This window comes from Haliotis rufescens, unplaced genomic scaffold (genome assembly GCF_023055435.1).
Source record: "Haliotis rufescens isolate VD_foot unplaced genomic scaffold, xgHalRufe1.0.p SCAF_18, whole genome shotgun sequence".
Taxonomy (NCBI): domain Eukaryota; kingdom Metazoa; phylum Mollusca; class Gastropoda; order Lepetellida; family Haliotidae; genus Haliotis; species Haliotis rufescens.
The window spans coordinates 19,376,688-19,401,019 of record NW_025963868.1 but is presented as its reverse complement, the minus strand read 5'-3'; the positions used below and the strand labels follow the sequence as shown (position 1 = coordinate 19,401,019).

Below are 24,332 nucleotides of genomic sequence, written 5' to 3'. Positions count from 1 at the left end.
AAAAATTATACATATAATTTTTCGGTACGAATATAGGTCGATATATATAAGTTTTCGGTACGAATATAGCTCGATATATATAATGTTTAACTGTACTCCGAACAGTTGGATTACATATATATATACAAAGGTACAAAACTGTTTAGGGAAGTTGGGTACAGCATTTATCGTACAATCGTCATTAAATATGACTTAGTGTGGGGTGAGAGAACTTTTTGAAACTTGATATATTGAACATTGTTGTATATATACTCTTCAAAAACAGAAACTTGACATAGATGTAAAACCACTTTCCAAATATCTAAAATAATTACATTAAATGAGAACCAAATAAGTCAAACAGAAAGATGATGTGTCTATAATTCGCGAAAACACATGCAAAGCACATATACGTAGCGTTTGGGGATCAATTTTACAGCTTCATCCAAACGCAACCGCCTGTAAAAATGTGCAGCACAGGATCCTGCATTCAGGCATGCAGGCCCCCCCTGCTGAATGGATATAAAAATCCACATCAACGGCTGTTCATACAGTCCTTATAACAGCAGTAGAGGTGGTGACAGAATGCCAAGACTGAATGCAGCTCAACGGAACAACGCAATTCGGAGATTACAAGCTGGAGCAACTCAGCAAGAAGTGGCCAGGCACTTTGGCGTATCCAGACAGACAATCTCTGCACTGTGGACCCAATACAACAACACCAACAGAGATGACGACAGACCAAGGTCAGGAAGACCAAGGGTGACAACCCAAGCACAAGATCGATACATCCGGCTGCGACACCTCCGAGACCGCACTAGCACAGCCACGTCTACAACCACACAGATCCCTGGGGTACGCAGAATATCAGATCAAACGGTACGCAACAGACTGAGGGAGGCTGGACTTTTTGCATGAAGACCTGTTCGACGTCATGTATTGATCCCAGGTCATCTGGCAGACCGTCTGCTTTGGTGCCAACAGAGGGTTAGATGGGCACGTGCAAGGTGGAGAAATGTACTGTTTACTGACGAGTCCCGTTTCCTACTCACACGTGCTGATGGGCGCGCACGTGTCTACAGACGTCGGGGTGAACGTTACGCCCCCAACTGTGTGCAGCAGGTTGTCCCATTTGGCGGCGGGAGTGTCATGGTATGGGCCGGAATTCATCACGGTGGTAGGACGCCTCTCGTGCATGTGGCAGGTGCATTGACAGGTGTGCGTTACAGAGACTTGATCCTACAGCCTTACGTTCTTCCTCACGTCAACGTTCATGGCGGTTCCAGCAGGACAACGCTCAATTATGGTTTCTGTGTCCTATTTTGAAACAATCGCATTATATTACATTTTGAGGTGAGGTGAAATTGGGTTTAACGTCGCGTCCAAGATTATTGCACTTATATAGCGACGTGCATGCATGTGTATGTGTGTGTGTGGCTGCTTGTACTAGTCCGGACTGATGCCGATTTATAGTGCTAGCTCACTGAGATACCATGCCGCAGTTTAACAGTTTAACAATACCCCACTCAGACACAGTATACTGACTCCGAGCCGACCAGTCCTTGTTTTAGCCCCGTTAATGCCGAGCGCCAGACAGGGTAACAACAAGTACAATCTTTTAACGTCTTTTTGTATGACGCGGCCCGGGATCGAACCCTGGACCTTCCGCTCTCCGGGCGGACGCTCTACCACAAGACCACGGAGGCGGTCTTATTACATTTTGAAAGTCAGTGTCAAGTTTCTTTTTTTGAAGAGTATGTATAAACTCACTTGAGTGTTTTTTCTTTAGGTTAAGTACGTGGTTATCAACACAATGTATTGATATATAAAAATATATGTTTGGGATGCTTTCCTTGCATTTAAAGTGTGTTAGCAGTAGTTGAAAAGAGCGATTCAGCATGAAACCAAATTTGAAATGGGGTTAAACAGTTGTTACATAGTGTATGAAATACCCTCTGAAGACATATATTGCAGTCTCAAATTTAGAAGTTTTAACTCAATTTCAGAAAAAAAAGTGATAAGGGTAGGCAATTAGAACTAGTTATATAATTTGACTTTTTGGTAAGTCACCAGTCATTTCATTGGAATTTTAAGAGAGTATGTTATTACAGTGCTTGATGTTAGCCCAAATTACATTAATCCTCTTAATCTTTCAGAGGAGGTTATGTTTTCAGGGGATTATTGTACGTATATAATTCGTATCAAGGTTTCTTGGCGCAATCCACCAACGATTGTCGAGTTTGATGATCTTCAAGTACGTTTCAAGGTCAAAGAGAAAATTTACTTTAGTGACAAACATATTTTCATTATAAATTTTCAATTCCTTTCTATTTGGATACAAGCAGATATATTTCAGCAATTGATTGCAAGAAATTTATAATAATTCGTCTACTCTTTGAAACTGTACAAGAGTTATCCGAAGATACCGGATGTTATTTGTGTATGCACGGATCTGTCAACTCATTTGTTGTTTTTGAATTCTTCGTCAAAATAAAATGAATTGTATAAATATGTTTAAATTCCCTCGTTTGTTTCAAGAAAAGGATCATGTACTCCTTATCAACTCGTATAGCGTTTCCACTTCAAATCGACACACTGGTTGACCAGCCTGTGTTTGTACCCTTCGTCATCACTCGTTCAGTCGTGTCGAACTGGTGAACGTACTGTTGAAGCAAGTCATGCAAAAAACATCTTGAATAGCCTTATAAAAGTATTGAACAATATGTCACAATTAAGTTATTTGTCGATTTATCGATGTTGACACCACCTTTTAATGACGATTGTACGATAAAGCCTATACCAACCATCCCTAACTTAACAGTTTTGTACGTTTGTCATCATACACAGAATTTTTCGAATCGTACATGTGAAACGCAAACTCAACTGACAAAGATCATTTCTAGTCAATTGGCGTCTTGGACACTACGGTAGTAAGGTTATTACAATTTACGTAAGAATTTATTACATTTTACCGCAAGTAGAGATTATTACAATTTACGTCAATTTTTATTACAATTTGCGTATTACAATTTACGTCAAATATTATTACAATTTACGTTGTTATTACAATTTACGTCAAAATTATTACAATTTGCTGCAAGTATTACAATTTACATTTTTATTACAATTTACGTCGTAACACGCCCGCTTGTGGGTTTTTGGGTCGTGCCTTCCCATGCAAGTTAAAACAATTAGATGCTCTTAAATGCTATTTCCTGCATTTTGGGTCCGTTCATGTTAGATTTTATTTATAACAAATACTGGTAATTTATTTATCATAATGTTTTGTTAGTAATATATATATATATATGTTTCACCAACACATTTTCTACTTTCATATAAGAAATATCTATGATGACAAATGCAATTTGAACATTAAAACGACTCGATAATATTACTTTTATGTGATTTTACATATTCATTCGTAGTATGTGATGGTTTTTTATTTTTTCCTATATTAACGCAAGCCTACCTATCATGACAATGAACATATAACTGTGAGAGCGCGGTTTGCTTTTGTCACAAAGTACGTATATTTTGGAAAACAATTACTTTCAAGGGCTCTCTCCTAGCCTGAGTGAAATTCTAGTAAGTATAGTTATATGAAATTTTCATATAACTATACTTTCCAGTATTTCTTCAAATTGTTTCCTAAAGGTTTCGTTTCTTCATTACTGATATCTCGATGCAAGGTGAACTTAAAATACAACAAATATTGTGAAATACACATTAAATAATAAATAGGACGTCACCATGTCATCGACAGAATTAACACTGACATGTTTGTGACAAATCCGTTAAAATTAAAAAATTAGGGCAATTCAGCTGTTCTGTCATAATAAATACACATGGGGATGTCATGGTGATCTAAAATCGCCTTTCAATCTTCGTAAACGTCTCTATTAACAACGTGCCTCGTGTCAACAAAGGGACATCACAGTCACAACTTGATCAACCATCTACCACTAAAATCCTAAAGTGCGTGAAGATTCCGATTTTCAAGTTAGACAATACATATCATGCACAGTTTCAATAAATAATTTGCTGGATAAAAGGTAAATTGAGGTTTACTTATGTTTAAAAAACAATTGTGCTTTTTTAGGTGTAATCTATTGCCTTTCTGCTACAATGGTAGTTTCGTCCCTGGGTTTGTCAGCACTTGCTCGTGTGTTGCACCAAAGTGGTAAACGTCTACGACCCGCACCACTTTTACTCGCTTTAAGATGACACACTGTGATATAAAGTGTTGTTCAAAGTGGCATAGAGCACACGGCTGTGATGTCAAATAACTGTTACATCGGCGTTAAAACACTAACTCACTAACTCACTCACAATTATGATAGGTAAACATGACGTTGAACCAACAAGTCACCGACCTCTGACCATCCGACCCGTTTGGTCGCCTATTACGACCAGAACACATAAAGTTGCTGGGGACCTGTTCTAAGTCGAATCTCCAGAGTAGTGAACGTTGTGTCACGAATCCTGTCAGTCGTAAAGAACTGGAATAGAAAGTATAATCATGTCATAGTGTGACTGTGAAGTTGACGTTGTCATAGCACAGACTAACTGACTGACTTCTAGTCAGTGTCTGGAGTGATTATACATGTACAAACAGATGGCGTCGGTCGGTAAAGTCTGAGACAGTAAGGGGATAATTAGGAGATAAACACAGTATGTTTATCTCCATTCTACTATGACTAAATAAAGCGCGAACTCTTTGGTGTTAGCAAATATACTGAACAACAAAAGTTACTGTGACATTGAATAAGATTGATATGCAAAGTTATGTTTTTTACCAAATCTGAAACAATTTCGGTTTGCAACAGATAAAAGACTCCTGTAAGTGTTCAAATAGTTTAATTTGACATACTGACTTCAGAAAATGCGTGATTTCATAAAAACAACAAACCCATGAACATGCCAAAATGTCAATTTACAAATCAATAGCGTGTGTGTCCACCTTTGGTTGCGATGCAAGCAACACATCTTCGTCTCATGGAATGGACCAGGCGTCGCACAAAGTCCTGTGGGATATCTATCCATATCTGCTGGAACATGTTTCGGAGTTTGTGGCATGTAGTGTCTGTGGAACACGTGGTTGACGTCGAAGGGGCCGATCCGTCTCATCCCACATGTGCTCGATTGATGAGAGATCAGGGGAGCGAGCCGGCCAGGGGATGTTTCAACGTTGTTTTGTTGAAGAGAATCCTGAACAAGTCGAGCAATATGAGGCCGGGCGTTGTCATGGTGAAAGGTAATGCCTGGGCCATGACGACGCAAAAAACGGTAGAACAACAGGGCCGATGATCTCGTCGCGGTAGCGCTGTCCATTGAGATTTCCCTCTACCACTATCAAACCAGTTCTGTGTCTTGCTGTAATCCCAAACCATACCATAACGCTGCCCCCCCGAACCGATCTTCTTCCATGACACAATGATTGATGAAACGTTCACCTCGACGTCGATACACTGTGGCTGAGGTGAAAACGAGACTGGTTAGTGAATAGAACTTGTCCCCACTGCATGGCCGCCCAGCTGTCTGCACCACGGTAGACGTGCTTGACGGTGGTTTCCTGTCAAAATGGGACGTCTGGCGGGTCTTTAGACAACAATCCCTGCACATCTGAGGCGGCGACGTTCGGCTTGTGAAGATATTCGTCGAAGGGCAGGCATGCTGCTTGCAGCCACTGTTGCTGGCTGGAATCGATTTCGCAGGTGTTTTGTTCGAATCCAGTTGTCTTGTCGATTATTTGTTACGAATAGGCTGCCACTCCGAGGATGGTCTCTGACTGCATTCGTCTGTTGCCAACGTTGCCATAAACACCAATTAGTGTTTCTGTGGACGTTAACTTTTCTTGCTTCTTCGATCCTGCTTCAAGCATACCAATGGTTCGCAGACGCTCAATTTCGGACTGGCGTGGCATTTCGAAATGTTGTTGTTTTTCTGAGTGGTTGTTGTCAGCTCGATACTAAACAATGCATATGGAATCCCGTTAACGCACATGTTTTTATACCCATTCTTGGGTAGTGAAATGCATGGGGCTTGCATAAAAGTCAACTTTTGCATGGAATGCATGCTTTTCTGTAGCAGTTGCGTTTTTGTGACTTGATTCCACACATGTACTACAATATTGAAAACCACTAAAATATTGGTGTCACAGGAACTGTTGAGTATATTTTGAGTGAAGCGGCATGGGTTGAGTCCAGTGTTTTTTAAGTGGGTTGTCGATCTGAATTACGGAATTACCGACCACAGCCTGTTAACAAAATACGGCGCTGTATATGCTCAAGCAGTTTGTTTACACGGAAATACTTCACTCGAACACGTGAGCACATAAGAACGGCATCTCGGTTAGCTAACATGAGGTAGGCATGCCTCAAGAAAACTAAGCAAGCTTTGCAAGGCTTTCTTTCTACACCACACGTCATATAGCTCATTGTGACGCAAAAGATATGACGTCACAGTCGTATATAGAAAAGCGCCAAATTCCAAGCTCTCGGTTCTCTCCAAAACGTAAATACATTTTTGTAGATTTCTGTCGAGTTTTCTGCACGAAATGTATTGCCACACATCCTTTAAATATTATAGTAACCGTATCTGTGCATTTTTTAACCTGCAATTGTAGGTATAATTATTTAAATACCGACTATGACTGAAAAAGTACTATTCTATGAATAAAAGCGTCCGCGGTGATTCTGCTGTCAAACCAGCTGTTTCAATCAGAGGGGGTTTATTGTGATTTAATAGCCTCTGATTGACCAATCACAACCGAGTAATTTCCACATTTATGGTAGAATCACGATTCATTATCTGTAACGAGGTCAGACTTCCAATGAACAATACGATGCCGGGAGGGACGAAGCCTGCAGCAACAAGGTTGTAATAAAGCGTTTTGATGACAGTGTGCTGTAACAGTTGATCATATTGTGCATATTTATAATGTGCCAAATCCACACCCTATTGCATGTTCAAAGGGCAACATTGTTACCCGGGTCAGTGGATCAGTGTGCACCCGATTTTCATTCTCAGCTCCCTGGGGATTATATAACCCATCCTGCCTGAACAGATGGGGAACAGAGGCATGTGCTTCAGTGTCAGAGAAACTCTCAGGAGTCAAACTGCCGTACCCGTTACCCACCCAACTACTATCCGCGGCCAACGTCACTTCACGTGGATGTTACCTGTGCGCTGTAGACAGGGCCACGTGCAACCACAATGTGTTGTTACAGTTTGTATGAATATTCCATCATCAAACGACGACAGAAGTAAAACAAGCGGTACTATGAATAGAACTGAAGTGTTCTTTCCAGTTGTGCCTTGTACACAAGTCGTCTGAAACTACTGGACAGAATGCCCCAATCACAGGGACATCTACTGTTCTCGGACATACTTTATGGAGCAAAGGAAGTGAGTTGATGCATTCTTTACGCCCAGAATGACAAGACAAGGCAGAGGAGACGAGAGGTGGCGGTTCTTGGTTGATTGGTTTGCTGTTTAACGCCGTATTCAGCAATATTCAAGCTATATGACGGCGGTCTGTAAATAATCGAGTCTGGACCAGACAATCCAGTGATTGACGTCATAGGCATCGATCTACGCAATTGGGATCGATGACCTGCATCAACCAAGTCAGCGAGCCTGACCACCCGATCCCGTTAGTCGCCTTTTACGACAAGCATAGTCGCCTTTTACGGCACGCATGGGTTGTTGAAGACCTATTCTACCCCAGATCTTCACGGGTCTGTGGTGGCGGTTATTGACCCTTTACCATTCCTTGTATCAGTTCGTTTTTTTCAGTTCTGAAAAGAACCAGAAGCTAACATCCTCAACCAGCAAACCCCACAAACCTCACCTATATCGGTAGATCGAGTACCAGAATTTGTTGAGACAGTTGAAGCAAGATGATATCACAAGCTTTATTTATGAGGACGGAATGTCACTGTTTCTCGCACCGCACAGTCAGATGGTAGCAGGGTGTACAGGTTACCACGTTGGGTCAATGCTGATATCTTTAAAGATAAAACAACGACATTAAGCAAAGTGGGTGGCTGGCGATTAAGGTCCAAGTAGGAGTAAGATGATGTTAATAGACTCAGTACTGTGTGTACTTTGTGTATATATTTCGATTTATTGTGTCTCACTTATTACCATGTAAAATCTATTGTGTAAACAACGAAAGAGATTAACCAGTCTAAACAGATTCCATTCTAAACCAGTTGCATTAAAGGAACATATAAATCAATCTGCGACAATGGCGTGAAATGAATAAACGTGTCAAATGATTTGCATATGTGTGTGCCACAGACCAGTCATGATGTAGATGGTATGTATTATTTCAGGATACGAAGGAAGGTGCATTCCTGATTGAAGTGCAAGACAGACCACTTCCCACAACAACTTCCAAACCACTTGTTATTGGAGGGAAGAGTTCTATTGTCTACAGGGTGACCTGCATTCCCGATACAGACGGAGATCCGGTAAATGTAACAATGATGCCTGCAGTGGGGTGAGTTATAAGACAGCGAGGGAAATCGGCTGTACACTTGTTGCTCATTCGCCTTTTGTTATATCCATATAAGCTGCAGAACACATGTCTGAGTGCCACAAACACTCCAGGTTTACATTTCACGAAACAACTTCAAGTAGGTCCAGGGCCGGCACACGATCTTTTGTCGAAACGTCCATATTGCACACTCAATAGTTTAACTTGTTTGTATTATTGATCAATCACTGAGGTGAGGTGAGGTGAGGTGACGTAAATGGGGTTTAACGACGCGTCCATGCACGTGTGTGTGTGGCTGCTAGTACTAGTCCGGACTTACGCCGGTTTTACAGTGCTATCCCAATGAGATTCCCAACTCAGACACTCCGAGCCGATAAGTCCTTGTTTTCTCTCCTCAATGCCGATCGCCAAGCAGGTTCACAACCAGTACCATCTTTTAGCCTCTTTAGGTATGACGTAGCCGGGGATCGAACCTGCGACCTTCCGCTGACAGATTTTAGAGAGCACCTGTAGAGTGAAATATCACATGTCTTCCTACTATAAACTTTAACAATGTAAACAATTTCCGGTATCACCGACATGTGATTTCACAGAAGATATATGATATAAATTTATCACAACGCTCACATCAGGGAGAGGACAATCTATATTAGAACAATCCCCTTTCACTTCATGTGAAGAAATATGTTTGAATCAAATCACCGGCCACTAGTCGGCCTGTTGTTGGCCCTGTGTCCCTCGGCGGAGTGAAATACCAGCAGTGTACACCTGACTTCCACTCACTCAGTATGACATCTCTTTGAAAAGTTACAATATTCCAGTTTTATCACAGCGTGTCAGCTTATGTTGGAGGAATTCGGTGAAGCCCACAAGCCCGGGTATGGTGCTGACAAACATAGAAACATTATCAGGGCGAACCGGGGTTCGAACCACGATCACAGGTGTCTGGCGTGCCTAAGGGACGCAACTCTGCAAGGCGAATTGCGCGCTTTAGACGACTTGGTCACCTGTGCCTCCGTATGTAAACGGCCACGAAGCATGGCTTCAGCCTGTATAAGTCCCGTGCCAAAATTCGCAATGTCAGCCCGAAGAGATGCATGTCTCAGACATTTACCACTTCGGTGAAACCCACCAGCACGGTATGGTGCTGACAAACCTAGAAACATAATCACAGGTTTCTGGCATACCAAAGGGACACAACTCATAAGCTTGATAATAAACTTGTTGAACGTTACCTGCTGGATGAAGTTCTCACTGCGTTTGCTTGTGACAATTAGCACAAAGAATTGTATTGATGGACACATAGTGCGTTTGTTGTATTGCGTACACACCACGTATAACCCACAGTAAGTGGCTTTTATTCCAATCCTAGGTTTGTTTGTTGAATTTAAGTCTGATGCCTGTGTTGCAATAATGCACACGACGTACATATCAATTATTCTGTAGGGAGGCGAAGTCAAAGCTTTTAGTTTTGAGATAATTCTTAACGATATTTTAGTGAAATCTTTATTAGATACAAATATTATATATCACGCTACACACATGTATAATCTCATTTCAGTGTCAAGGCAAATGCCTCAGAGCTGGTGCTGCCCGACCTCCAGATAGGCATCTTTGCCAAGTCTGAGACCGCAACTCCTAATATGACAACACAGCTACCCTCATTGACCTTGGCCAGTGAAGTGCAGCTAGTTATTTACAATGATCTCAGTAAGTCAAGCGTGTGGGTGAGTTAAAAGTTAACGTCATCACGGCAACAACTTAGCCATAATTGTCTATTTGTAGACAGTTTTCACCGGAAAAGTCAATATCACACATTTTATCATATAACTAGAAAGATCAAAAGTAAAACATGTCTAACATGGCTAGGTGATTGATGCAAAGAATGATAGTTGGTGCAATTCCACATCATCAAGCAAACCATCAACGAATTCATGAAGTTCATTAAAACGTACTTGAGTGTCTTGACTATCATGACATCGTGGTTTCCAAGAGCTGCTCTTCCTACCATATCAACATATCTAAATGTTCAAGAGACATGTGTTAGTGACTGAAGACCCTAAAGAACAGGAAAAGACCGTTCACAATGTTTACGTGTATGTTGTTGAATATATGACAACACTGTTAAGTAGAATAGAGCAGCCGGTATCTGTGTGTTTTTAGTATTGTACCATATAACTGAGTTCCCAGTATGTGTCTTCGTTAACTGTGCAGCCACCACCTGGAACTATCCTCCTGAAATTGTGACGTCCTTGTAGGTTATGAGGCCCCTCCTGCAATGGCATGTAGAGGTCGTGCTTAGTAGCGGGGAGTTGTATAGTTGGGGAACCTTGAAAGGAGACAGAAATCGTGACCACAGTGTGTGTTGACGTGATTCCGTTTATTAATGGTGGTGGTTAGGACTTGTGCGTTTCCGCCATATAAACTCCTTAACCCCGGAACACTGTATGTCATCAAGTGCCAGGATCACCGTTTCCATAATTTAGAATTTAGAATTAAGCTAAATAAATTTATTTTATAACAATAATTACTTATAGCACGGTAACACTTCTTATGAGGGTTGGCCTGCTTTAACTTGGGCTATAGTGTTTTCTCTCTTGCCATGTGATGAACCTTGATCAGAGCCTTAATGTTAACCAAAGACGGTTTAGATTTATACTGGAAATGGTTCTCCAAGAGAGGAGAAAGGTCCCTATTGATAAAACAATTTTGTTCTTGGTTTAACTGAATTTAATAGATTGAAAGTATGTGTTTTTAGTAAATATAAAATAGGGTGTATTTAGCGGATACTCATCACCCTCAACTTGCAGGGTGATGTCCTCTAGACTCCGAAATAGAGCATTCTATTGTATGGGGACCCGGTGTTCGATTCATCACAATTTAATACAATATGTGAAGCCCATTTTCCGTTATATTGCTGGAATACTGCTAAAAGCGGCGTAAAACCATACTCACTCACTGTTATTGTTACATGATTTTACAAAATCAGCCGTAAACAAGACTGAGCAACAACATCTCAATTTGGAGAAGAGTCACGTGGTGATACAAATAACAGTGACGAGTCTGACATTCCTTTATAAGTGATGAATCAGTTTTAAATGGCTATTTCTGAATACAAAAGAGGGTTGTGCAAGTTGTTCAAGACGTCAAAGGGAGAGTGTGGTATATGTCAGATCAAACTAAGATGAAAAAAACCACATGCGCAGGAGTAAATAAAGATGCACACAGTAACTGCTGGTTGCTTTTGTGCATGACGTCACCGTCTTCATACTGCTCAGGTTAAGAAATATCACGGGAATAAAATAAGGTTCAAAGTTAGACAGAAATGTGTTTCCAATAACTAAAATCAACCATTTTTAAAATTAGTAAGTTTCTGACACGATGCCATATTAAACGAGAGCAGAGAGTTCTTCCAATCTTAGAATCATTTCCAGTGTTTTTGAAATGGTGACAAATTCTCACCGTTCTCCTTTTAATGAGGAGCAAATCATTATATATATATATATACTTCTGAAGATTTTGTTAACCTTTTGGTATAACGTTGGTTGGTTTGTTGTTTTACGCCGCACTCAGCAATATTCCAGCTATATGACGGCGGTCTGTAAATATTCGAGTCTGGACCAGACAATCCAGTGATTCATATCATGATCATCGATCCAAGCAATTGGGATCGATGACCTGCATCAACCAAGTCAGCGAGCCTGACCAACCGATCCCGTTAGTCGCCTTTTACGACAAGCATAGTCGCCTTTTACGGCAAGAATGGGTTGCTGAAGACCTATTCTATCCCAGATCTTCACGGGACTTTTGTTGTAACGATTTGTTTTCCAAATCCACAGGCAGATGGACCCAAACTATTTTTTGTTGAAAGTAAACAAATGTACCCCCAATACTCGGTGGAAAAGCAACAGTTTTCAGTCGACGGTTTCGTGCATACGGTAATAGAGCGGAATACCCTGATGTTAACATAATCTGTCTTTGCTCCTCTTTATGATTGGATACATTGTTTAAATAAATGAATTTTTCATTCGAGCTAATCGATATCATATACTTGAGATACGTACATACGTGTATTATTTGTTCAACAGAAGGAGACAGAATGTCCTACATGCTGATCCCGTCCAAGTGCGTGGCCCACCCGCAGAATCAGCCGACCGTGACGCTAACATTGTTGAATGACAATAAGACAAAGTACATACACAGTTATAATAAAGTATTTGTTTCATTTTGAGACGCTGTTATACCAGCGTCTCAAAATGAAACAAATACATTTTTCAGTCTACTGTCAAGCTACTTTGTAATATATCATTTTAATTTTGTTCCACTGAACAAAAATACATTTCACCATAAGATTAGTTTCTGAATTCGTTCACAACGTCATCACACTGATCTGAAAAAAGAGAAGTTTAAATCTTCTCATTGACTTATATAATCGTATTATAGAAAACAACATTAGAATTATATAACTTAAAAGAACTTGCAATCAAACTATTTGTATAAAAGTACTGACAAACAACTAAACAACTAAACATCTACCTTATTTTGTCAAAGCACTTCTCGAATTACGGTAATCTGGTTATATACTAACTGCATGTATTCATGACACAGCTGTACCTATGAAAACACACTGATGAGCACCTTCACCGTAACAAACACCACGGACTACGACCTTGCCTATGCTACACTGTACCCCTTCACGTTTCAACGCTACCCTGACTCGCGCGTTGTGCTGGAGTGTACGGTGTACATCTGTCCGAAGGATGATAAAGTTGATGGTGTACGATCCGGTTACTGCGACAAAACGGTAAGTAAACCTTTATTACATTGTATATTAATGAAGTTACTGTAACCAACGAAATAAAACTATAGTTATGAAATGGGCACATACAGCAGTAAGACAAATTCACTGTTAATAACAGAACTATGTCTATACAGTGTCTCGCTGGTGCAGTTGATATACTGTGTTGATAATTAACCATGTGGGCATTCCAGGTCATAGCATCTTCCCGAGGCAAGGGAGATAACTGACTATTAAAGTCCAGTTTCCACGAATGTCATTTATTCATGTCTTGCGTTACAACTGGTTAAAGGTCTCTGTTGGAACTGCATTTCGGCACGCGGCAACACAATATACCCCAGACACATGTGTCTTTTTTATAATAGTTTTATTTAATCAAAACATGTATGCTCTTCCTTAATAAGGTGAGACTTACACTTACAAGTGCTTTATTTGATGAACATATTTTGTTTGACAAGTATTTATAAATATGCACATCTGCACCATGTCAAGTTATGGAAACGTTTCTCAGTCAGGTATTGAACACATGTACCCGTTACGGCGGAGTGACGGGAGTTTGTCCTAGGTTGTCAAAGTGGGCGTGGCTTAGGCTTTGGAGGCGGGGCATAGTGGGTCAGAGATTGGAGATGGTGTTTTATTTCCGGACGAGAAGCAGATTCAACCTGTTACTGATGGATGCGTGCTTATTCCCGTAGAGGTCATATACTGTCTTCAATTGGCATCCTGGAGATGTGATGGTATGGTGGGAATTTCGGTGAAAAAAAGAAACAAGACTAGTGGTAATTAATCCCTGGCAACAAATATCCTGGGCTAGAAGTCCGGGGTTAGAAAAAGCCCTGTAAAGCATCCTCTAAAACCATTAGAATAGGTAGCTCGATTAGCGGATGTCCTACCGCGCGTGAGCAGAAGATTGTTGTTAGTATACGACGTCTCGGTTTGATATACGGTATTGACGCATCATCTGTGTAGATTATGTGTGCGGAGAAGCGATCCGGAGTGTTTGGTCGTTTTTACCGTAGTCGCGAAACATTTTTTGGGTGTTTTTTTTGTATTTTAACGCCACACTCAGCAATATTCCACCGATCCGCGGTCTGTGAATAATCGAGTTTGGACCAGAGAGTCCAGTGATTGACATCGTGGACATCCCGATGCCGTTAGTCGTTGTAGGGGTGGTAGTAGTAGTAGAAGTGGTATTGTGGTTGTTGTAGTAGTAGTAGTAATAGTTGTAATAGTAGTAGTAGTAGTAGTAGTAGTGTTGTTAGTGGCAGGGCTGGTCGTAATAGTAGAAGTAGTGTTAGTGGTGGTAGTTGTTGTAGTAGTAGTAGTAGTAGGAGTAATAGTGGTTGTATTGTTAGTGGCAGGGCTGGTCGTAGTAGTAGTAGTAGTGGTAGGGGTGGTAGTAGTGGTAGGGGTGGTAGTAGTAGTAGTAGTGGTAGGGGTAGTAGCAGTAGTAGTAGTAGTAGTAGTAGGGGTGGTAGTAGTAGTAGTAGTTGTAGTAGTAGTGGTCGGGCTGGTAGTAGTAGTAATAGTAGTGGTAGGGGTGGTAGTTGTAGTAATAGTAGTAGTAGTGGTAGGGGTGGTATTTGTAGTAGTAGTTGTAGGGGTGGCTGTAGTAGTGGTAGTAGTAGTAGCAGTAGTAGCTGGTCGTAATAGTAGTAGTAGTGTTAGTGGTGGTAGGGGTATAAGCAGTAGTAGTAGTAGTAGAATTAGGGGTGGTAGTAGTAGTAGTAGTAGTAGTGTTAGTGGTGGTAGTTGTAGTAGTAGTAGTAGTAGTAGTAGTAGTAGTAGTAGTAGTAGTAGTAGTAAATCAACATGTTTTACAGGTAGTTACATCTGTTAAAGGTGACGCCTGGACTCACAACGCGGCATTTACATTGATGAAACATATTGATTCGCGGTTTTTCTGGCTGTGTGCTATATATTTACGTATACTGGTATTATATTATAGGAAAGTATGTAACTGTTGTGGTGTCTTATCCTTTTGGTGTATACGCCTGCCCGTTATTGTAAGCATTTCACAAACAACGCCTGGGTCACGAGGATGTAGAGGTCAATGCATGTTAATAAGATGCGTTTGAAATGTGTATAATGATACTTTCATGATAAATATATACACACACGAGTTTGAGAACTTCATGTAGTTATTGCCAAACATCCGTGAGGATAAGAGACGTTGGTCATTTATTAATAAAAGGGACAAAACCCTTTTCATATCCATCAGAAAACGTTACGAAAAGCGGGTCCGAATGTACCATTCCGACTATATCATGAGAATGTGTTTATGAATCACCATGAAATAGTGATGACACCAGGTGTCCGAGAAAAGCTGAATGTATACTTCCCCACCGGTGGCACCCGCCACAAACGCATGGAATTGTTCTCCGAATACCGTACTTGCTCCTAAGTTCCGTACACTTCGATGTATCCTCGATAGCTGGCAATGCTTTCATGCGGCGTCAAACTACTTTCGTTGGTTGAAATGTGGTAATCGCCAACTCTATGTTCAGCTATCACGTGTATTTGTGAATTGTTTTCTCTTGCGAATGCACTTGCGCAATAGCGGCTCTCTCCATTTCTTGCTGGGTTGTCGTCGAGGTCACGTTCCGAGAACCATTACACGTGATTATTTATTGCGGGAAAATGAAAAAGCACTAACGATACACAAATACGAAATAATGCATTTCAGATGCCAAATTTATAATTTTGAAAAATAATGGTCGGTATCAAAAATGTTATTTCCAAAGTTACCGAAATATGGGATGTACGATATATGATACCCCAATTATTAATTGTTTTTGCTAGGCTCCTGACTCCGCACAGTGAAATTTTCCCCCTTGGATGTTCCCTCTAATAAAACATGTGAATAAGCATTGATAAACAAATGAAAGTAATGAAAAGATAGCATATGGAGGAAAATAGCGTACGGTTGTGAAATTCCATTTTGATGTAGTCGCTCGTTATGATTTTATTCATAGTATGTATTCAGTAATAGACAACAGCTCACCTTATCCCTGTTCTCATTTATCCGAGAACTTGTTTTCTATATGTTGTCACTCGTACAGTACCACCTTAACACACACCCTTAAGTGAAGTGACAACACAAGGAATAGATACACAGTAAATGTAAATATTTTAAAATATATTTGCTAAACACACAAGAAACATTGTAACAACAAATGCAGATGTACATGAAACGTTTTCCATTTATTTTGAACAATATGGACTTCATCAAGACAACATTATCAAACTTGTTCGTCCTGTATTGACTCAAATTGGGCACATTTAACGCATCGACCACAAAAATATAAGTTCTAAAACAATTCCCAAATTTTGACTGGTGCCATATGTTCCCATGTTTTGGATGAACATTTGACTTGCCTTTGCGTGTGTTTGTGATGGTTGTCACCGGTCGGGAAGAATGCGCTCACCTTTTGCGAACATCTGGTGTCATCACTATTTGATTGTGATCCATAAACACAATTTCATGTTTATGTTCTAAAATGGACTCTACTTTTAGCAAAGACTTCTGAGGATTATGGAAATGGTCTTGAACTTTTTATTTATTTGAATGATATGTGAGTAATGTATAGCAATCTTCATGGTCTTCTCCAGGTTGATTTTAAACAGGTAGATTCGAAATCTTTAGACCTTAATTCAAAACTGGATATAATTTCTTGCTGTATTACACTGAGTCAGACCAGAAACGTCATCCCCGTTTCCACTTGGCCACTTTGCACATATGACAGAAGAAAGTGTTGAAGAAGGTATGTCATTGATGACGTCAAAAGGAAGAATTAGAATAAATGTGGGGTCCATCAGTCACATGCGTCCACAGCATTCGCCAAGAAGTCATAATGGTAAGTCACGTGGACTGTGGAGGGCTTCAGATCGATCGTGTCTTGACATTGCCATTAAATTTTATTCATGAAAACTACTCGCCTTCAAAGCTCGTTGAACGTATTCAAATCTAAGGTTGTGAAGTTTCTACTTTGACTCAGTGTATGTCTCCATCATGTTTGCCAATTAATTGATTCACAGCTGAATTCTTTAATAGATATCGAGGCAGTTATAATGCATATGGTTACACCCACTCTCAACATATATTTTACTGTGGGCAGAATTAGTGAAAAAGTGTAAGAGGTTATCGTAACATTACAGAGATTAGAAAAAGGGTATTGTAGAACCTATGCTAATGTCACCACAAATTACTTTATTTGCAGTCAAGCATGATTTCACTTTTTAAAGACAAATATATACTAAGGGGAACTAAAAAGAAACTGTGCTTCATATAAGGTTCAATAAAAAAATACTTTGAAATTAAATTGTGCATCTTTATATATATTCATGAAGACATCTCGACTTTCAGATCATGATTCACAATTTGCACGTGCATGTTGCACAATTTGCGTGTTTGTTGGGCGCATGACCCTCACTTACGTGATTTTATATATTTTTTAATGTGAATAGCACACAATGATTATTCAGCTATCAGGTGCTCATAAAAATATTTTCATGTAACCGTACAAAACGCTTAGGGAATGCTAGGACTGCTAGTCTACACGCCGTGGGTATGCTGCAAACAGGAATGGCACTAAACGAAGTGCCAGACGTTTTGATTTTCATAGAAACACAACATCATCTCTTCGGTTGGTGCATCTACGGAATCGATGTCAAACTGACAAATTAAAAGCTCTGACGGATTGAGGAAGGACAACATCCAGACCCGACGTCCAGCGATACGCCCAATTTTGTTTCCACGTCAACGTCAGGCACGTCTAGCTTGGTGTAGACATCATCTCAGGTTCAGTTGGCAAGACTGGGACAGTATACCGTTTACAGATGAGTCCATGTTTCATCTGGATAACTCTGATGGTCGTGCAAGGGCCTACGTGCGTCCAGGAAAACGTTGTAGCGACGCTTGCTTGCGTTATTCAACGTCGTCAGTTTGGGGTGGAAGTGTAATGGCATGGGGTGGCATGACAACTCGAGGGAGAATTCAAGCCACCATTGTCAATGGTAATTTGGCGTACGCTACCGGGGCGACATCGTTCGAGACCATGTGCAAATGCAAGGACACGACAAGTGGCAGCAGGATAATGTCCGGCCACATATAACACGCGTTGTAACTTTTGTTGCGATTTTTGGAGGCAGCATTATATTACTGTACTGCCATAGTCGGCTGTTTCTTCAGAGCTCAACCCTACAGAACATATCTGGGATAAGATATATCGACGCCTACGACAGGACCAGAACCAGCCTGCAACGCTAGCTCTGTTGGGCCAATCTTTTGTCCTCCGGGCTCTTTTCAATCATCTGGTGTGTTCATTGCAAAGCTGCTTCCTCGCCTGTATCAACGGAAATGGTATTGACATTGTTAATTGAGTTGTTACACCACCCAGCTTTTTAGGCGTCTCGCTCTGTCTCCTGTTACCAGGTATTGGTTTTGTCAATGAATTTGTTATGACAAAATATTGATCAGACGAATGACCTAATGTCATATTGTTATTTCGATAACATAACATTTTGCACCACTTAATATGAAGCACACTTTTTTCCGTTAGTATTGATACAAGTAAAGTATTTTCGGTACACTTGATATATGCTGTCAACAAAAGATGTGCGCTGTTTTTAAATAGTCGGAGACACTCTACGTCAACTGCGTATTGAGTTGTCACTGTTGATAGGTGAAGGTTATGGCAACAAGGACATAACAAATTCAACATCACATGGTCATTGAGATCATTCACTCAGTTTTGAATTTTTTTTATCTTGAAACTGTCAATAATGTCACCACCACGTTATCTATTTTCAGCGTTTCTTACACCCAATAGAACATTTGATTCCGACACATCAATGCAATGTTTATATAAAAATAAACACGCTTTTACTTTCTTTATCATCTTAAGCAATTGAATTCTGGGAAACGCTGTAGTAAACTGGACGCGAAATCTGGCTACACAAAGAAGAAGAGGAGGAGGAGGGATGTAGGAGTCGGTGACGGTGGAGTGACGAGGGCGACCCTAAGGACCACTTTCACCGTTCAGGAACCTTTGATGGCTGGCGGTCTGTATATAACATTTTGTTTCGTCTGTCCACAAACTGAACCGAATGAACTGTCAAATACGTTTTCTGCCTTACCTAAATTGTATTTTATTCACCAAAACCGTATGAGAGCTGGAATATGGTTCATCTGATGGGATAAATTCACTTGAATATAATTGAATGCTGCACCAATGCCACGTCGTCTATTCTGACGTGAAGTATCCTCCAGTCAGTGACTGTTTTTTTATTGTGCGGTCAATATGATTTCACAAATACCTCACAGTGGCCTGTATGCAGTAATCTGGGTCAATCACGAGTATCGATGACAGACTAAGAACAAGGTCGCACATTGTGACGTGATCCTCATTTTAGCTCACCTGACTGAAAGTCAAGTAAGCTTATGGTATGGCATGTTTGTCCGCCGTGCGTCGTGCGGCCTCATCTTCTCCTCGTGAACTACAGGACCAAAGTTTTTAGCGATATTTATATTTTGAACTTGACTTGACGTTTGCACTTCACCCAGACTAAAAGCGGTAGCTTCTTATGACCATTATGTTTGGTTAGTAGGGGGTCTCAATACATGTGTTCCACTTTTGAACTTTGACCTTGTTCCTAAATTATCTCAAAACGCATTTCCTGGCACTGTAAACGCAATCCACGCGGAAACTACAGGATCAAGGAGGTTGGCTGAAACTTCACACTCTCGTTTCTACCAATTCAATGATGACATTCTGAATTTGTTCAGGAGGTTCGAATCTGACAGTCATTATAACCGCTTCGTCATCCATGTTAAAGCTATTTAAAATCGATATATAGAGCTTATATATCGAGGTGAGCTACTGTGTCGTGGCACTGTTTCTCTCAGTTTCACATTGTATATTTGTGACCAACCATGAGATTAGGGACCTTATGGGGGAAAAATCACATTTTGACAGTTTTTATTATAGAAATACATGACATCAAACATTTGGACTCATTTTGGACACCGACGTATAACTGTTATGTGATAACTGCAGTTTTTAAACATAATGTCTTATGAATTGAAAGTAGACATATATGCTGAAAGGTATTGAAATCAAGTTTTTATTACATTACGAACTAACGAGAGAGGAATAAGATATTTGTGTACAATCCGCACACATGGTGATCTTCACTGAAGTAAATTGACGTCAAACGTCTTATGACGTCATAGCACAATTGTACCCCAGCACCCATAAGGTCACTTTCCTCCTGGGGGCTCACAGTTATTGTTGGCAGCATCCAGGGTGTAGATGAAACGTGTTTATTATGTTTTCAGCGTCAAGGTGCTCCATGGGGATCTGGGCTCTGGTCGCACTGATGTACCTGTTCAAGTGAAGTACACGTGTCTGTGTCCTGTCTATCTATAGGCCGGGGCAGTTGCTAGATAGTATCCCCAATATTCAGCAGTGGAATGAACAGGGAATCAAATTACATGCATGTATACAATTGATGTCGTTTACTTATCATCATAGATTTTTTGATTGTCATATATTTTTTGTATTTAGATGAAAGTTAATTGTGTTTTTGCCTTTTTTGCATCTGGTGATATGTCTGATACGTGCCTGTTTTTCCTTGAACTAGAAGCGTGTACATGCCATGATTATAATGAATGATTGAAATGGTCGTTTAATTACCTGCAGACAGACCAATGATTACAACTAAATCATTATGCAATTAACTGCCAATGTATAGCATGAAACTTAAATATTCTAATATGTTATCAATAAACGGTATCTATATTGCTGATAATAATCAAGCTATCTTCCATCTCTATCTGTGTGTTGTGTGTTCTTTTGTATTTGACTTTACGAACATTATGAAGGAAAACATTATGTAAACCAGTTACATTCATGAGTTGTGCATTGACAACACTTCAACACAGTTACATTTATGTGTTGTGTATTGACAACTCTTTAATACAGTTACATAATACATGTGTTGTGTATTGACAACTCTTCAACACAGTTACATTCATGTGTTATGCATTGACCACTCTTCAACACAGTTACATTCATATGTTATGTATTGACAACTCTTCAACACAGTTACATTCATGTGTTGTGCATTGACCACTCTTCAAGACAGTTACATTCATGTGTTGTGTATTGACAACTCTTCAACACAGTTTCATTCATGTGTTGTGCATTGACCACTCTTCAACAAAGTTACATTCATGTGTTATGCATTGACAACTCGTCAACACAGTGACAATCATGTGTTGTGTATTGACAACTCTTCAACACAGTTACTTTCATGTGTTATGCATTGACCACTCTTCAACACAGTTACATTCATGTGTTGTGTATTGACAACTCTTCAACACAGTTACATTCATGTGTTGTGCATTGACCACTCTTCAACACAGTTACATTCATGTGTTGTGTATTGACAACTCTTCAACACAGTGACAATCATGTGTTGTGTATTGACAACTCTTCAACACAGTTTCATTCATGTGTTATGCATTGACAACTCTTCAACACAGTTACATTCATGTGTTATGCATTGACAACTCTTCAACACAGTTACATTCATGTGTTGTGTATTGACAACTCTTCAACACAGTTACATCCATGTGGTGTGCATTGACAACTCTTGAACACAATAACATTCATATGTTGTGTATTGACAACTCTTCAACACAGTTACATTCATGTGTTGTGTATTGACAACTCTTGAACACAATAACATTCATATGTTGTGTATTACAACTCTTCAACACAGTTACATTTATGTCTATGCATTGACAACTCTTCAACACAGTTACATTCATGTGTTGTGTATTGACAACTCTTCAACACAGTTACTTTCATGTGTTGTGTATTGACAACTCTTCAACACAGTTACATTCATGTGTTGTGTATTGACAACTCTTCAATACAGTTACATTCATGTGTTGTGTATTGACAACTCTTCAACACAGTTACTTTCATGTGTTGTGTATTGACAACTCTTCAACACAGTTACATTCATGTGTTATGCATTGACAACTCTTCAACACAGTTACATTCATGTGTTGTGTATTGACAACTCTTCAACACAGTTACATTCATGTGTTGTGTATTGACAACTCGTCAACACAGTTACATTCATGTGTTGTGCATTGACAACTCTTCAACACAGTTGGGTACCGGGGCCGTGGGTTAGCCTAGTGGTTAAAGCGTTCTCTCGTCATGCCGGAGACCCGGGTTCGATTCCCGATATGGGTACAATGTGTGAGGCCCATTTCTGGCGTCCCCCGCCGTGATATTGCCGGAATAATGCTAAAAGTGGCGTAAAACCATACTCACTCACTCATTGGGTACTGTCCTGCTGTGGACAGACGTGACGCATATAGAACACTTTCATACCTCCGAATGAGTGAGTGAGTATGGTTTAAGCCGTTTTTAGCAATATTCCAGCAATATCGGGTGGCTTCAGACATTATCACATGTGGCCGGGTGCATGTTCACTGCTCCCGCTGGACCTTTTGAGGAAACCTCTTCATGATATGTTAAGTCTACCTTTGTCGTGCATGGGAAATTTTGTGTTAGCAAGAATATCCAATTGTTCATTAAAGCACGGTAGCATTAACTAGTGAATCAGGTTTCCCATAACAAATCACTTTCACAGGGCACTAGTGGTCTTCCCCACAGAAAGATAAAATTAGGTAGTTCAGCGGTTCACGCGTTTGCTTGCAGAGCATAAGACCGGGTTCAATCTCCGGCATGAATGCGTGGACATTGGCAGATATGCATATGTCATCGACTGATCAGTTCCGTGTCTACTCGGGCTAACACAGGTCCCCGGGCGCCGTTGCTGGTCTGGTGGCACAGATCTTGCCTTTAGGTACCAGTCTGCCTGAGTCAGACTCCACTATTTACAGACCGTCTTGTTATAGTTGTGCTTGTTCTTACGCTGCCTGGCGCTCGGCATTAAGGGGCTAAAACAAGGAGTCAGTATACTGTGTCTGACTTGGGTATCCATGTTAAACTATGGCATAGTATTCGGTGGGCTAGCACTATAACATCGGCATCAGTCCGGACTAATTATGTGCAACAATCTTGGACGCGACTTTAAACCCCACCTCTGATGGGCATGACTGTGTCACTAACCAAGTGGGTGGAACATGTGGCCTAATGCGCCGTGTGTTAGAATTGCACGTATTCGACCCGAGTATTACCTTCAGTGCTCGTTGGCTTCCTCGGTGTTGTAAAAGTGTGACCATGTTTCAGTCTGATCTTCCCTACACATTAAGACGCAAAGAAAAAGCCATAGCATCAGCCAGGATCAGATGTCATGGTTGGTCGATATACCAGACATTTGAAATCTGGTGTAGTGACGTATCATACCGCCTTACAACTAAACAGGGCCAAAGAAGCGGCAGTACATGGCAACAGCTTCAAAAACGTCACGTCGACCTCTGTAAAGTCAAAATTGAAAACACTATCAATGGAATTTCGAGTACCTGAAATATTCACTCCTGCTTTCCTGTACTGATATTACTGTATGTAGTGCTTTCAAAACGACTTTAAACCCCAAACGCTCATCAACAAAGCTTCAGCTATACTCGCAATACAATACATGGCAAAACTAACATGTGTTTACGAATATTTCACCTTACTCTGAAACGAAATTAAATCAGAAATACGGTTATAGGGAGATTTGTGGGTCGTTATTGTTCACAATACTGATCAACTGCGAGACTTGACACCTACAGTGATAGCAAGTTGAGAAATATGGTTCGTTATCTTCTGTATAGAAATCACGTAAATGGAGGGGTCAGATTGACAAAAAGAACTCTTCTTTTAGTAGAGATTTATTATGATTATTGAAAGGTTTTTGTCGCGTTATTTACAACGAACAAGACGAGCACTGAGATAGCAATATGTTTATGTCAAAAGTGATTTAGTGGGCAGTGATTTAAGCCAGATGTGTGTAATATTCTGCACAACGTTTGGGATATAAGGTTTAGCACTTTGGTGAAACCCATGAGCACGGGATTTG

At 40.3% G+C, this 24,332-nt stretch overlaps 1 protein-coding gene across 43 annotated transcripts in view; it reads left to right on the top strand.

The window, feature by feature from the left end:
• Positions 1-24,332, top strand: part of LOC124125313 (zonadhesin-like) — a 345,476-nt gene that overhangs the window by 141,922 nt on the left and 179,222 nt on the right. For 42 of the 43 annotated variants that reach the window (XM_048398346.1, XM_048398316.1, XM_048398345.1 and 39 more), the window contains 6 exons: positions 8,322-8,488; positions 10,047-10,195; positions 12,574-12,676; positions 13,094-13,289; positions 19,190-19,346; positions 20,623-21,119. In XM_048398346.1, the coding sequence (XP_048254303.1) occupies positions 8,322-8,488; positions 10,047-10,195; positions 12,574-12,676; positions 13,094-13,289; positions 19,190-19,346; positions 20,623-20,681 (831 nt within the window). In that variant the 3' untranslated portion in view covers positions 20,682-21,119. Of the gene's footprint in view, positions 1-8,321; positions 8,489-10,046; positions 10,196-12,573; positions 12,677-13,093; positions 13,290-19,189; positions 19,347-20,622; positions 21,120-24,332 lie in introns of those variants that run through there. The other variant, XM_048398317.1, reaches the window with a different exon arrangement.